The sequence below is a fragment of the Capricornis sumatraensis genome, chromosome 4, assembly GCF_032405125.1.
Source record: "Capricornis sumatraensis isolate serow.1 chromosome 4, serow.2, whole genome shotgun sequence".
Lineage (NCBI taxonomy): Eukaryota > Metazoa > Chordata > Mammalia > Artiodactyla > Bovidae > Capricornis > Capricornis sumatraensis.
This window is the reverse complement of record NC_091072.1, coordinates 114744910-114759294: the sequence shown is the minus strand read 5'-3', so window position 1 is coordinate 114759294 and position 14385 is coordinate 114744910. Positions and strand designations below refer to the sequence as shown.

At 44.9% G+C, this 14385-nt stretch overlaps 1 protein-coding gene across 3 annotated transcripts in view; it reads right to left on the bottom strand.

Annotated features, from left to right (window-relative positions):
* ABTB3 (ankyrin repeat and BTB domain containing 3) overlaps window positions 1–14385 on the bottom strand; it is a 320838-nt gene that overhangs the window by 18659 nt on the left and 287794 nt on the right. For all 3 annotated transcript variants that reach the window (XM_068970684.1, XM_068970685.1, XM_068970687.1), the window contains 2 exons: window positions 5638–5743; window positions 1327–1429 (listed from right to left, as the gene is read on the bottom strand). In XM_068970684.1, coding sequence (XP_068826785.1) covers window positions 1327–1429; window positions 5638–5743 — 209 coding nt within the window. The remainder of the gene's footprint in view (window positions 1–1326; window positions 1430–5637; window positions 5744–14385) is intronic.

The window sequence follows — 14385 nt, the reverse complement described above, 5'->3', positions numbered from 1 at the left end:
GGATAGTGTATTTTTCTTCCCCGTCCTTCACTATCTTCTGGAGTTTGCAGGGATGATGTTTTACTGTTGTCAACTCCAGGGTTCAGGAAAAGTAAGATTCAGGACCTGTGTACTTTGAGCGCCTTATGCCAAAGTTCCCTGATATTTGGAGAGCAGGCATTGCAAGGCTGCAGTGTGAGTTTTCAGGTTGCGTGAGGACACCTGGCTGAGGAAGTTACAATCCAATCCATTCTCCACTCATGAAGCTCTGTGCTCAATATGTGCTCCATCTGCCCAGAGGAACAGTATCTTGTCTAAGCCACACAAAGACTGCTGATTATGATAGAGACTGCCCTGTATTCTTCTTCCAAATTGTGGTTAAAAAACATGTAACATAAAATTTACCGTCTTAACCAGTTTTGAGTGTTTACTAATATTACATGGAGTATATTCACATCATTGTGCAATCGATCTCCAAGACTTACCCTGTCCTCAAAAAACAACTTCTACTCCCCCTCCCCTAGCCCTAGTCCCCAGCCTACTAGTTACTGTCTCTATGAACTTGGCCTTCCCTAGTAGCTCAGCTGGTAAAGAATCCGCCTGCAATGTGGAAGACCTAAGTTCAATCCCTGGATTGGGAAGATTCCTTGGAGAAGGGAACGGCTACCCACTCCAGTATTCTGGCTTGGAGAAAAGAGTCGGACATAACTGAGCTGCTTTCACTTTCATGAACTTGATTATGGATGGTTCCTATAAAAGGAATCGTATGGTATAATATTTGTCTTTTTATGACAGGCATATTTCACTTCATATAATGTCCCCATTCATACTGTAGCATGTGTCAGAACTGGCTTCCTTTTTAAGGCTGAATAATGTCTGTATACGTGTGTGCATGTGTGTGCTGTTGCTTCAGCTGTGTCTGACTCTTTGTGACCCCATGGACTGTAGCCCTCCAGGCTCCTCTGTGCATGGGGTTCTCCAGGCAAGGATACTGGAGAGGGTTGCCATGCCCTCCTCCAGGGGATCTTCCCGACCCAGGGACTGAACCTGTGTCTCCTGCATTGGCAGGCACTTTCTTCACCACTAGCACCACCTGGGAAGCCCCAGGTATGTATATACTACATTTTAAAATCCAGTCCTCCACGGATGGGCTCCTGGGTGGCTTCTTCCTTTTGTCATTGTGGATCATGCTGCCTGAACAAGCTATACAAATGCCCCATGGTCTTGGAACCTTGATTTTGAGAAGAAAATCTGCCCGTTCAGTGATGATAACCACCCAAACTGAATTTTAGAGAATAGTAATAGCCACCCTTATAATTCAGTGCTTTCAAAACTGATGATACATACCTTGGAGATGCCGTAAATAACAGCACTTTGTGAGCATAAAATGGTCTTCCTTCTACCAGAAAGGTGACATCTGACATTTCTTTATTGTTAAGGAAATGAGGATCTGGAACAGGAAAGGGAGAGAGGGTAGCTTTAGAGGAGAGAAGGATGAGGTTTGGATTCCTCTTTTGGAAAAGCACCCATAAGAGCTGACAGGGAGGCCCCGGTGATAAAATACTTGCTGGAGAGACCGTGACCGAACAGGAAACAGGATCAGTTACAGGAACGTGCAATTAACTGGAATTCAGTATTTCACAGGGAATCTTCACAGCTTATTTGTGATTAAAAGTAGCACTTCCCCTTAGAAGATTCACCCCCGGCCACAGTTCACATGACTGTCAGGTGCGGAGGGCGACCATCTACCCACTCGGCCTCTAAGGAGGTCACCCGCCCCACCTCACTCCTCCTCCTCCAGCTCACTGCCCTCCTTTCCTGATGGAAGTGGTTCCTGCCTGCTTGCTGCTGTGTTTCAGGTGAGGATCAGAGGCAAATGAGCCAGGCTCCTGCCCTCATCTCCAGGAGAAAAGAAGCTGTGTAACTAGTACAGAGAGTGCTCTAGTACTTCCTGAGCATTCACGATGTGCCAGGCACCATGCAAGCTGGCACCCGCAGGTGTAAACTCACTCAGCCCTGGGAGAGAGGGACCACTGTCAGGCGTATGACAGGGACATGACGCCAGGAGTCACAGTGACGTGGTCAAGAGAGTGGCTGGTGGAGAAGCCAGGATGTGAACATGGACATTCGGACTCCAGGGCCTGCATTGCTAAGCACCGGAATCCTCCGATTTGCCTGGCATCTTAGCCATTTCTCCTGGGGCTACAAAGGTGCCAGTCCATCCTTAGCGCAGCACTTTGGTCTCTCTGGGAAAACCCACCAACTGGCCCATGCACCTGTACCCCTACCCGACTCCACCATGCTCAGTTTCTAAGTCAGACCCCTGGCCTGGCCCCTTTCACAGACCCTGCTGTAACTTAGAACCAGAATTTGCCCTTTTGGCCGATTCCCCTCCTGGCTGATTCACCCTAGGTGGTGGCCCTGGGTATCCTCCACTTATATTTCTCTGTCAGTACCTATAGCCTCTTGACCTCTTCCCAATAAAAAAGCTTTAATCTAAAAATATAAAAAAAGGCATAAAAATGTCAAATCATCTGTAATTATACTCTTAATTTTTTTTTTATTAAAAAATGCAACAAAAACCAAAGAGACTGGAGGAGGAAATGGCAACCCACTCCAGGACACTTGCCCAGGAAACCCCATGAACAGAGGAGCCTGATGGAGGGTCCATGGGGTCAGAAAAGAGTTGGACACGACTTAGCGACTAAACAACAACAACAAAGAGAAGAAAGGCCACAGAGGCTGCCAGAGAGTTGGCTGACACTCGCTTCTCCACTTGCTTTAAAGACTGTTAACAGCTGGAGTGACATTCTCCCTCTTCTCAACAACCCATCTCCCTCTGCTCAGACTCTCACTCCCACTATCCACCTTCAACTAGCTCCCACTTCCGCTTCCCAAACTGCTAACATCTCCCCCCTTTAGCTCTTTTTACCATTCTCCCCCAGAATGCACTGGGAGGGCAGAGGGCAAGGTACTATAAAACAATCAGGCCCGTGTGCTCCAGTTTGCCCCAGTCCCCACCACTCCCTATTGTATTACACCACACCCATTTCCCTCATTTACGTGGCCTTCCTGGCCTTATGGAGATGCCACTTCGGGGCTTTTGTCACTACTCACCCTTCTCTTTCCTTATAAGCAGATCCCCAAGGAACAACTATTTGACCACCTTTAGTTATCTGAGCTTGGAATGTTGTACTGAAGATGAAAAACACTATATGCTTTATATTCCACTTATTAATCATTATATTATGTCCTTTTTCTTTCATCTGTGAGCTTTGAACTCCTGAGGCCTGCCTTCTTTCTCTTGGTGCTAATAACCTTTGGAATTCCAATGCTTGGCCTGAAAACCAGGCCCTTTTAATTGTTGGTGAAAGAAATCTCAGCAAATACAGGAGGAAAAAAAATGTTCTCTCCTCTCCTATAGCTACAGGGGAGCAGATTTTATGCTGTGTCACTGAATCAGCCCTTGCAAATGTTTGCTCTAACAGGGGTGTCTTGTAAAGCACCAGATGTCAGAAATTATTGCTATGCCCTAGCAGTGTAACCTTCACTCTCTAAAGTCTGTAAATTTGATGGATCTTTATGATTTGTTGCCCTGGTAATATTTTAATTAACATCGGCTTTCTACAAGGTAGAACTACTTGGAGTTTGAGTACATTTTGGATTGCCTACATGCTTAAAACATTCAGAAAATTACAATCATGGCATCCAGTCCCATCACTTCATGGCAAATAGATGGGGAAACAATGGAAACAGTGCCAGATTTTATTTTTTGGGGCTCCAAAATCATTGCAGATGGTGACTGACTGCAGCCATGAAATTAAAAGATGCTTGCTCCTTGGAAGAAAAGCTATGACCAACCTAGACAGCTTATTAAAAAGCAGAGACAATACCTTGCTGACAAAGGTCCATCTAGTCAAAGCTATGGTTTTTCCAGTAGTCATGTATGGATGTGAGAGTTGGACTACAAAGAAAGCTGAGCACCGAAAAATAGATGCTTTTGAACTGGAGAAGTCTTGTTGGAGAAGACTCTTGAGAGTCCCTTGGACTGCAAGGAGATCAAATCAGTCAATTCTAAAGGAAATCAGTCCTGAATATTCATTGGAAGGACTGATGAAGCTGAAGCTCCAATACTTTGGCCAACTGATGCAAAGAATTGACTCATTTGAAAAGACCCTGATGCTTGCAAAGATTGAAGGCAGGAGAAGGGGATGACAGAGGATGAGATGGCTGGATGGCATCACCGACTTGATGGACATGAGTCTGAGTAGGCTCTGGGAATTGGTGATGGACAGGGAAGCCTGGCATGCTGCAGTCCATGGGGTCGCAAAGAGTTGGACACAACTGAGCTACTGAACTGGCTGACATGAATGGGCATAAAGAAAACCAGGCAACCTTTGACTTAGCTGCTAAGTTTTCTACTTGAGCAAAAATTTGTGCCATTTAAATTAATAGGTTATTTGTGACAGGAACAAAAATACTTTAAAGCATTTCCATGAATTCAGCCTTTTCACTAATTTAAACTAGCTCACCTATTTAAAAAGTAGGGGCTTTGCTAAAGGATAGCATTCTTCAGCTGCTTCCATTTCTGCAAAGTTTCCTGGTCTATATAGGAAAAGGAAACAGGAAGTAGGAAGGTCCCCAACCTTAATAGGAAGGGGTGTCCTTTATCTGTAATATTTTATCAGTCCCCAGGCAGTGAGAGACAAGCCTTTGCAAAAGAAGACTCATGCTCCAGGCTTCAAGGCAGTCAGGTATTTGCCTTTTTTCCTGGTTGATTCACCAGGTTACCAGCAGCCCCAGGATCTTCTGAATGAAATCGGTGCCTGATGGAAAGGTTTCTTCTGGAAAATCCCAGAGGCCAACTGGAGAAAGATGGGATTGTGGCTTTGGTGGGGGACCTGGGTTCATGCTCCAGCTCCACCTGAACTGATGCTGAAGCCTCTGCAGAGCCTCCCTGTCTTCAGCTGTGACCCAGATAATACTGCCTGTCTCCCGGGTAGCCCAGGGATTGTTTGAGAGAGAGTAGGGAAGAGCTTGGCTAGGGCTAGCTCAAAGCAAGTGTCCAAGAAGGGTGGAGAGTGATTACTGCTAACCCGATGGGAGTTCAGGGCATCCCATCTCCTCAGTTCAACGCCATCCCCCTCGTGTGTGTGTGTGTGTGTGTGTGTGTGTGTGTGGTGTGTTTGTCTAGAGGGTGACTCTTGCTCATCTCTCCTTCCAGTTCCTTGCAGGATTTCCATTAGGGGCATACTACCGGCCTGTCACTGTACCCTGCTCGTTCCATCTCAAGGAAGAGGAACTCCTTAGAGGAGAGGATGGAGGAGAGTGGCTATGCAGATCTCAGCTTTCTCTGGACTCTACCTGGCTATTCGAAGGGCATGGGCAGTCATCACTGTCAGTGATGTGCAGAAAAAAGGTGTTCAGCGGAGGGATAAGATACTGATGAGTCCCCTTGTCCTTATCCCCAGTGTATTTTCTCCAAACAGGTTAATCATGTAACCAAGGTGATACCCGGATCTCCACCTGCCTCACTCCTGTATCCACCCTGTTTGCCCTCCAACATGCCCAGTCTCTTCTTTGGCTGCGTTTGCTTCCTTCCTGTCCTCAAATCACAAAGCGACAGTTCAGGGCTGGACCCAGGAAGCCCCCACTCACCCAGGCGTGAGGTCTGCTTGCGTTTGATCTCGGTGAGCTTGGGGATGGGGTAGGGCCCGTAGCAGTGAGTGAAGATGACACACAGCTGCTGGCTGATCACTTCATTCTGTGGAAAGGAAAGAAGAGCTCACACTGATGGGGGCTGTGTGAGACCTCACCCAAGCCCCTGTGTAAGAATGGGCCCTCTGCCCCCGCCATGGGCCAGAGGAGCCCACAGACTGACTGCGGGTTCCGAGAGAAATTCACTGGACATCACACCTTTGCTTTGCCCAACAGGCCCTGGGTTTGCTTGTTCAGTTTGTCCACCATTTCTAGCAGGTTTATGGTGGAAATTTAATTTGTAATTAAATCTTTTCTTGCTCCAACCATTTTTTATTGGAATATAATTGCTTTACAATGTTATGTTGGTTTCTGATGTACAACAAAGTGAACCAGCTATATGTATACAAATATTCCCTCCCTCTTGGGCCTCCATCCCACCCCCTCCCAATCCCAACCCTCTAGGTCATCACAGAGCACTGAGCTGAGCTTCCTGTGCTTTATAGCTCTCTATTTTACACATGGAGGTGTATACATGTCAGCCTCAATCTCCCGATCCATCCCACCCTCCTCATCGCCCCACTGGGGCCACATGTCCATTCTCCATGTCTGCATCTCTATTCTGCCTTGGAAACAGGTTCATCTGGACCATTTTTCTAAATTCCACCTATATCCGTTAATATACGATATTTGCTTTTCTCTGACTTACTTTACTCTGTATGACAGATTCTGGATCCACCCACATCTCTAAAAATGACCTTATTTCATTCCTTTCAGTGGCTGGGTAATATTCCATTGCGTATATATACCACAACTTCTTTAACCATTCATCTGTCGTTGGACAGCAATCCCACTACTGGGTATTAGTTCAGTTCAGTCCAGTCACTCAGTTGTGTCCGACTCTTTGCGACCCCATGAACCACAGCATGCCAGGCCTCCCTGTCCATCACCAACTCTCGGAGTTCACCCAAACCCATGTCCATCGAGCTGGTGACAGCATCCAACCATCTCATCCTCTGTCGTCCCCTTCTCCTCCTGCCCCCAATCCCTCTCAGCATCAGAGTCTTTTCCAATGAGTCAACTGTTTGCATGAGGTCGCCAAAGTATTGTAGTTTCAACTTTAGCATCAGTCCTTCCAATGACTGATCTCATCTCCTTTAGGAGGACTGGTTGGATCTCCTTTAGAATGGACTGATTTGATCTCCTTGCAGTCCAAGGGACTCTCAAGAGTCTTCTCCAACACCACAGTTCAAAAGCATCAATTCTTTGGCACTCAGCTTTCTTCACAGTCCAACTCTCACATCCATACATGACCACTGGAAAAACCATAGCCTTGACTAGATGGGTCATTGTTGGCAAAGTAATGTCTCTGCTTTTGAATATGCTATCTAGGTTGGTTGAATATGCTATCTAACTTTCCTTCCAAGGAGTAAGCGTCTTTTAATTTCATGGCTACAATCACCATCTGCAGTGATTTTGAAGCCCCCCAAAATGAAGTCTGACAGACACTGTTTCCATTGTTTCCCCATCTATTTCCCATGAAGTGATGGAACCAGAGGCCATGATCTTAGGGTATATACCCAGTGAAAAACCATAATGCAGAAGGACACCTTTGCCCCAGTGTTTACTGCAGCACTATTTACAATATCCAGGACATGAAATCAACTTAAATATCTAATAATTTCTTTACTATTCATTGGAAAGCAAGTTTTGCAACTCACAGGATGGAAAATACGTTTTTACCATAAGCACACATTTATCAATGCTCAAAAATTCTTGTAGCCATTGCTGCTGCTGCTGCAAAGTTGCTTCAGTCATGTCCAACTCTTCGCGACCCCATGGACTGCAGCCCACCAGGCTCCTCTGTCCATGGGATTTTCCAGGCAAGAGTACTGGAGTGGGGTGCCATTGCCCTCTCCGGTAGCAGCTAATTAGCCTAAAAATGGCAGCAGGAAGCCCTTCATGTCCTGTGTCCGCACTCTCCACCACCAAGACACAAATGCTCCTGATTTAGCTTTCCTGTGCACTTGATTCTGGTGCTGAGGCATTTCTGGATCCAGAAGTGCTCAGCTGAATCACTTTCTCCTAAAAAAGTACGTGTGCGTTTTGGAGGAATACTTCTGCGATGCAAAACTATGGCTGTTCCAGTACTCTGGGAGCCTGTTTGTGATCAACCTCCATCCTTCATGTCCTTCCCTCCTGTCCCACTGGGGCCCAAGCTGGTCCATTAATCTCCCTCCAACTGCAGGTGTGCAGGAGGGAAGCCAGGAATCAGAGCATTTTTTGGATGCTTTTTATTGGGTGAACGGGGTTGAAACCAGGGGCTAAAAACAGTGAGTAGATAGCTTGATATTTACAATATATTAAGAAAAGTAGGTTACAACACAGTTTGTACCATGTAGTTTTGGAAATAAAAGCCTACATATATATTTGGATTGACAGGTATAGAAAAAGGCCTGGAGAATAGAGCAGCTACCTTTGGGTGGGATGATGATGTTTTCTTCTTTTACATATATATGTATACATATACATATATATACATATGTATATATATATGTACATACACATATATATCCTTTTACAATAAACAAGGGTTGCTTTGTACATAAATGCAATAAATACTATTTTGATTTTAAAAAGATAGGTTTGGGACTACTAATGATGTTATCAGTTCAACCTATGCTTGAATCTGCTTCACTGTGTTCCTGAAAGAGAGGGATTGCAGCTCAACAAATGAAAAGAAATCCAACCCTTTGATCCTACGAGACACCATGTTACCTCAGATGGGGTGCACAGAAGTGCCCAAGAGGAGGCAATCATGTCGGATAGAAAAAGGGATTCTGCTTTCAAAGATGAAGGCCTTCTGACAGAAGGTGTTACCTGCTCCTCTCACTTAACCCTCACAAAGCAACTGGCTCATGGTTCCAGCGGTGGTTCTCAAAGTGTGGTCTGCAGACCGCCTGAGCTTGTTAGAAATGCATGCCCTCAGATCCCATCTCATACCTCTGACTCAGAAACACTGGCGTGGGGCCCAGCAATCAGTATTTTAGCAAGTTTTCTGCTGATTCTAATGCCCCTTATGTTTGAGAACCACAAGTTTAATGTCCTGATATTCTGTCTTAGGTTTGACCTCAGCTGGTAACTGTAAATTTCCTCTGGTTTAAAGCCTGGTCATGGGCTTCCCTGGTGGCTCAGTGGTAAAGAATCTGCCTGCCAATACAGGGGACACAGGAGACTTGGATGTAACCCTTGGGTTGGGAAGATCCCCTGGAGAAGGAAATGGCAACCCACTCCAGCGTTCTTGTCTGGACAATCCCATGGACAGAGAAGCCTGGAAGGTTATAGTCCATGGGGTTGCAAAGAGTTGGACACAACTTAGTGACTAAACAGCAGCAAAGCCTCATCACAGAAATATGCTTCACTGACCAGCATGCAGCAGCAGTACTGCCTGCAAGCTCTTGAGAAACGCAGACTCTCACCCTAGCCCCACTGGATCAGATCCTCATTAACATGCTCTGCAGGTGACTCCCACGCACACTGATGTTGGAGAAGCATCAGGTGGTAGGCAAAATTGTGGTCCCTAATCGCCCACCTCCGGGGTCTAATAACTGATGATCTGAGGTGGAGCTAATGTAATAGAAATGAAGTGCACAATAAATGTAATGTGCTCGAATCATCCTGAAACATTCCCTCCCACTCCCCAGTCCATGGAAAAATTGTCTCCCACAAAACCGGTTCCTGGTGCCAAAAATGGCTGGGAACCACTGCCCTAGAAGATTGTATGCCCTAGCCCCTGGGACTAGGAACATCAAGAGATACCATGTCCGTCAATCTGTTCTCTTTCCGGGCAAAAGGGACTTGGCAGGAGTAATTAAGGTCACTAAGTAGTTGCCCTTAAAAGAGGGAGATTACTTTGTATTATCTGTGTGGGCGCAGTGTAATCACGTAAGCATTTAAAACGTATGAAAAATTCAGAAGGGATGGAGGAGAAGAGGAAGTCAGAGGGACTGGAAGCCTGAGAAGGACTTGATGAACTGTTGCTTGAAGACGGCAGGGGCCACATGGTAAGCTTGAGAGGGAATGCAGGCCCTGACACTGGGAAAAAATATGACCCCCTAGCTGACCCTCAACAAAGAAATGCAACCAAGAGGAACTGAATCCCACCAAAACCTGAATGAGGTTGCAAGTGGATTCTTGCTGAGTGTCTAGGAAGGAACCCAGCTGCTGACACCTTGATATTGGTCTTGTGAGACCCTAAACAGAGAGCCTAGCTGAGACCCTGTGCCTGGACTTCTGACCAGTGGAAACCACAAGATGGTAAACGGGTGTTGTCTTCAGCCTCTAAATCATAGTCACTGTTATTGTGGCAGTGGAAACTAATATAGTTTGACCAGCGTTTGCCCCAGGTGGACTCTATTTTGTCATCCCTATGGCCCCAGGGGGTCCAACACATTAGGGATGCCCAGTGAGTACTTGCATGTCACGTGAAAGATGAGACGGTGACCTGCAAAATGCTCTGTGCAAACTGTGTTGACGAATGATGCTGGACTCACTACTTGTGCCCAGGGTTGTCTCAGGAGCCTTGCTGGTGAGTCAGCCCCTGTTTCATCAACTCTGGGAAGGAGTGAAGATGCCCTTCTTGGACTTGATGACCATTAGGAGAAGCCTGGGGGCTTCCCTGGTGCCCCAGAGGTTAAGAATCCACCTGCCAATGCAGGGGACACAGGTTAAATCCCTGGTCTGGGAACTAAGATCCCACATGCTACAGGGCGACTAAGTCTGTGTCCCACAACTACTGGACCCAGAAGCCTAGAGCCTGTGCTCCACAACAAAGAAGTCACTGCAATGAGAAGCCCAGGCCCTGCAACTAGAGAATAGCCCCCCCACTCTATCCACAACTAGAGAAAGCTTGTGAGCCACAGTGAAGACCCAGCACAGCCAAAAATAAATAAATGAATAAATAAGGAAAAATATTTAAAAAAAGAGAGAAGCCTGAGCAACCGGGCCCTTCATAGGGACATTTTTTTTTTTTTTTTTTGGTAGTGGTGGTGGTTGTTTAATTCAATTCAATAGGTACTTATTTAGCATCTTAAGAGGTGACCTGCACTGTGAAAGGAGCCGTATTAGGGGCAACAAAGCAAGATCCCATCTCTCCAGGACCTCACAGCTTGCCCTTGCTTCTTCACTTCAATATGTGTTGTATCACCCGAGAAAGTAAAGACAAGGGCTGCTTGTTCTGAAGGGACAATCCTCAAACACTTAGAAATTATCTAGGAGGCACATAGCTCCCCACTCCGATGTCAGGGCTGCACATAGTGATTTAATCCCAAACAGCACAGTCTGGAAGGTGAGAGGAAGGGGAGAGTAAGTTTGCAGTGGAGAAATTTGGCAAACACAGCGTCAGCCAGGTGATCAAGCTCATCATCTCCAGTGATGCGTCACACTGATAACACGTACACTTGATGTGAGAAGAAAGGCACTTTACCTCTGAGGTCATCCTCCCCAAACCCATGACCTCAGTCGAAATCATGAGACAATCAATGCCTATTCCACTAGAGGGGCAGCCTATAAAATAGTGACCAACACTTCCCAAAAACAGGTCATCGAAAACAAGGAAAGTCTGGAACTTCCCTGGAGGCCCAGTGGTGAAGATTTCACCTTCCCGTGCAGGGGGTGCAGGTTCGATCCCTGGTCAGGGAGCTGAGATTCCCACATGGCTTAGGGCCAAAAAACCAAAATATAAAACAGAAGCAATGTTGTAACAAATCCAATAGAGACTTAAATTAGCCACATTAAAAAATCTTTAAAAACCAACACACACAAGAAAAAAAACAAGGAAAGGCTGGGATACTGTCTCAGCCAAGAGTAGCCTAAAGAGGTATGACAACTAAATGTAACACAGTGTCCTGGATGGGATCCCAGAGCAGAAAAAGACACTGGATACAGAGAAAATAGCAATAAAGTATGGGATTTAGCTAACAATTGGAGAAGGGAATGGCAACCCACTCCAGTATTCTTGCCTGGAAAACTCCATGGACAGAGGAGCCTGGAGGTCTATAGTCCGTGGGGAAGAGTCAGACACTGCTGAGAGACGAACACTCAGCTAACAATAACAAATCCATGTTGGTTCACTGTTGTAATGAATACACCACACTAACACAGGATGTTAATAATAGGAAGCAGGTGAGGACTTCTATGGAACTCTCTGTGCTATCTTCTCAATTTCCCTGTAAATCTAAAGTCATTCCAAAAATGAAGTAGACTATTAAAAAAATCTGCTCCAGTGAGGAAATAGGGAAATGATGAAAGCACTATACGTTCAGGAAAGAAAGGGAAAGAAGACAGTTCATCAACAGTTCTGTAGGCTTGGCTTATTCATCCCCTAAAGGTTTCACAAATGTACCCCTTCCCCCATGCACTAAGCCATGGATTCACCCATTCATAAATTCTTTCTTCAAATATTCACTGAGCATCTGCTGAGTGCCAGGTACTGGCTAGGTCCTGAGGGATGGGCACTGTGTGAGGGACGATGGTGATGCCAGCACCAAAGACGCTGCTGTTTCCAAGACTTTCTGGCTGCTTCTCTCTCAGAGACAAGAGCCTTCAGAGAAGACTCATCACTGTGTCTTTGAACCTATCTGTTTGTCAAGGTGTCTGCTATGCATGCTTCTCTGTGCCTCCTCCAAGCAGTGAGGTTGTTGGGATAATTCCCTTTGCTTCCCTGGCATGCTGTCATTAGTTTCAGTTAATAGCTCTGGTGGGGTGAGATGGTCAGTTTCAGGCAGTGAACTGGGTTAATCTATGGATTTGGTTAACTCTGGACCCAAACCTGAAGACAGCAGATGGAATTAACCAAGCTTGAGGCTCACTCTTTTCTGGAGCAGGAGAGGGTGGGGTGGCTGTGCTGGGACAGATGGGGACACTCTCCTCTGAGTGACACATTTAAACTTGGAGCCTTTAGCTCAAAGGGCCACAAGGCTCAAGCCTCCAGGGCAGCACGGAATTTTAAAATGTTCAGGTAGTCCACAGGAAGGCAGAAAAAGGAAAGACAGAGAGACCAAACAGAAAACAAAAAGTAAGATGGCAGACATAAGCCCTAAAGTAGCGATAACTGAATATAAAAGGTCTCAATATACCAATTAAAAGAGATTGGCAGAGTGGATGAAAACCCCAACTATATGCTTGTTATAAGAAAGTCACTTCAAATCTAATAAAACAGGGAAGTTGAGAGTAGAGGATGAAAAAAATATATATCACATGAACATTAATCAAAGGAAAGCAGGAGAGGCTATATTAATATTACAGAATGTATATTTCAGAGCAAAAAAACTAGCAGAAGAGAGAAGGGCATTATAAAATGATAAACGGGTTAATTTACCGAGAAGATGTTGCAGTCCTAACTGTGTATGCACTGAACAACAGATCTGCAAAATATGTGAATCAAAAATTGATAGAACCAAAAGAAGAAACAGACAAATCCACAATCACGGTTGGAGATTTTATTATTCCTCTCTCAACTGATAGAATAAATAATGAGACAGAAAATCTGTAGGATATGGAAGAACTTACCATCATCATCAACCAACAGGGTCTTATCAACAGTTACAGAACACTCCACTCAACAAGGGCAGAAAACAGTCCTTTTTCCTTTGGCCATGCTGCACAGCTTTTGGGATTTAAGTTCCTTGACCAGGGATCTGACGCCCACAACAGTGAAAGCACCAAATCCTAACCACTGGACCACCAGGGAATTCCCAAACCCAGTCTTTTTAAGTGCCGTGAAGCATATACCTAGATAGACTATATCCTGGTCCATAAAACCAGCCTCAAAATTTTCAGAGGACTGAAATAATGCAGAATGTTCTCTGACCACAATGGAATCAACCTAGGAATCAATAACAGAAAGATAAGAGAAAAATCTCCAAATAATTGGAAACTAAATAACACATTTCTAAATAATTCATAAGTCAAAGAGGAAGTTCCAAGGGAAATAAAAAACATGCTGAACTGAATGAAAATGAGAATAAAACATATCAAATTCCATGGTACACAGAGCAGTGCTGAGAAAGATACGTATAATATCAAATGTACATTAAAGAAAAAAAGGAATAGTCTCAAGCTTCCATCTAAAAGATCTGGGAAAAAAATAAAATAAAAAAGAGAAAAACCCAAAGAAGCAAATAATAAAGCTAATTTAAGACAGAGGAGCAGCAGAGAGAGAAGACACAAACTAACTAATTTGTTCTAAAATTTATATAGAAGGCAAAGAATATGAATTCATTTGGTAAAAGAATAACACGGGAGGAAACAATTTACCCAATTTCAAGATTTATTTTTTAGCTACAGTAATCAAGATCATGTGTGGGGATTTCCCCGACAGCCCAGTGGTAAAGACTCTGAGCTTCTACTGCAGGGGGCACGGGTTTGATCCCTGGTCTGGGAACTAAGCTACAGCATGCCACATGCATGCCACGGCATGGATCAAAAAAAAAAAAAAGCTGTGGTAATGGTGGACAGACACACAGATCAATGGAACAGAACAGAAATCCCAGGAACAGACCCACACAAATATGCCCAACTGACTTGACAAAGTTGTAAAAGTAATTTGATGAAAGAGTCTTTTCAACAAAGATGCTGGAGCAAGTGAACATCCACTGGCAAAGTAAAAACGAAACAGCAACGTTGATCAAAGTCCCACACCTCATTCAA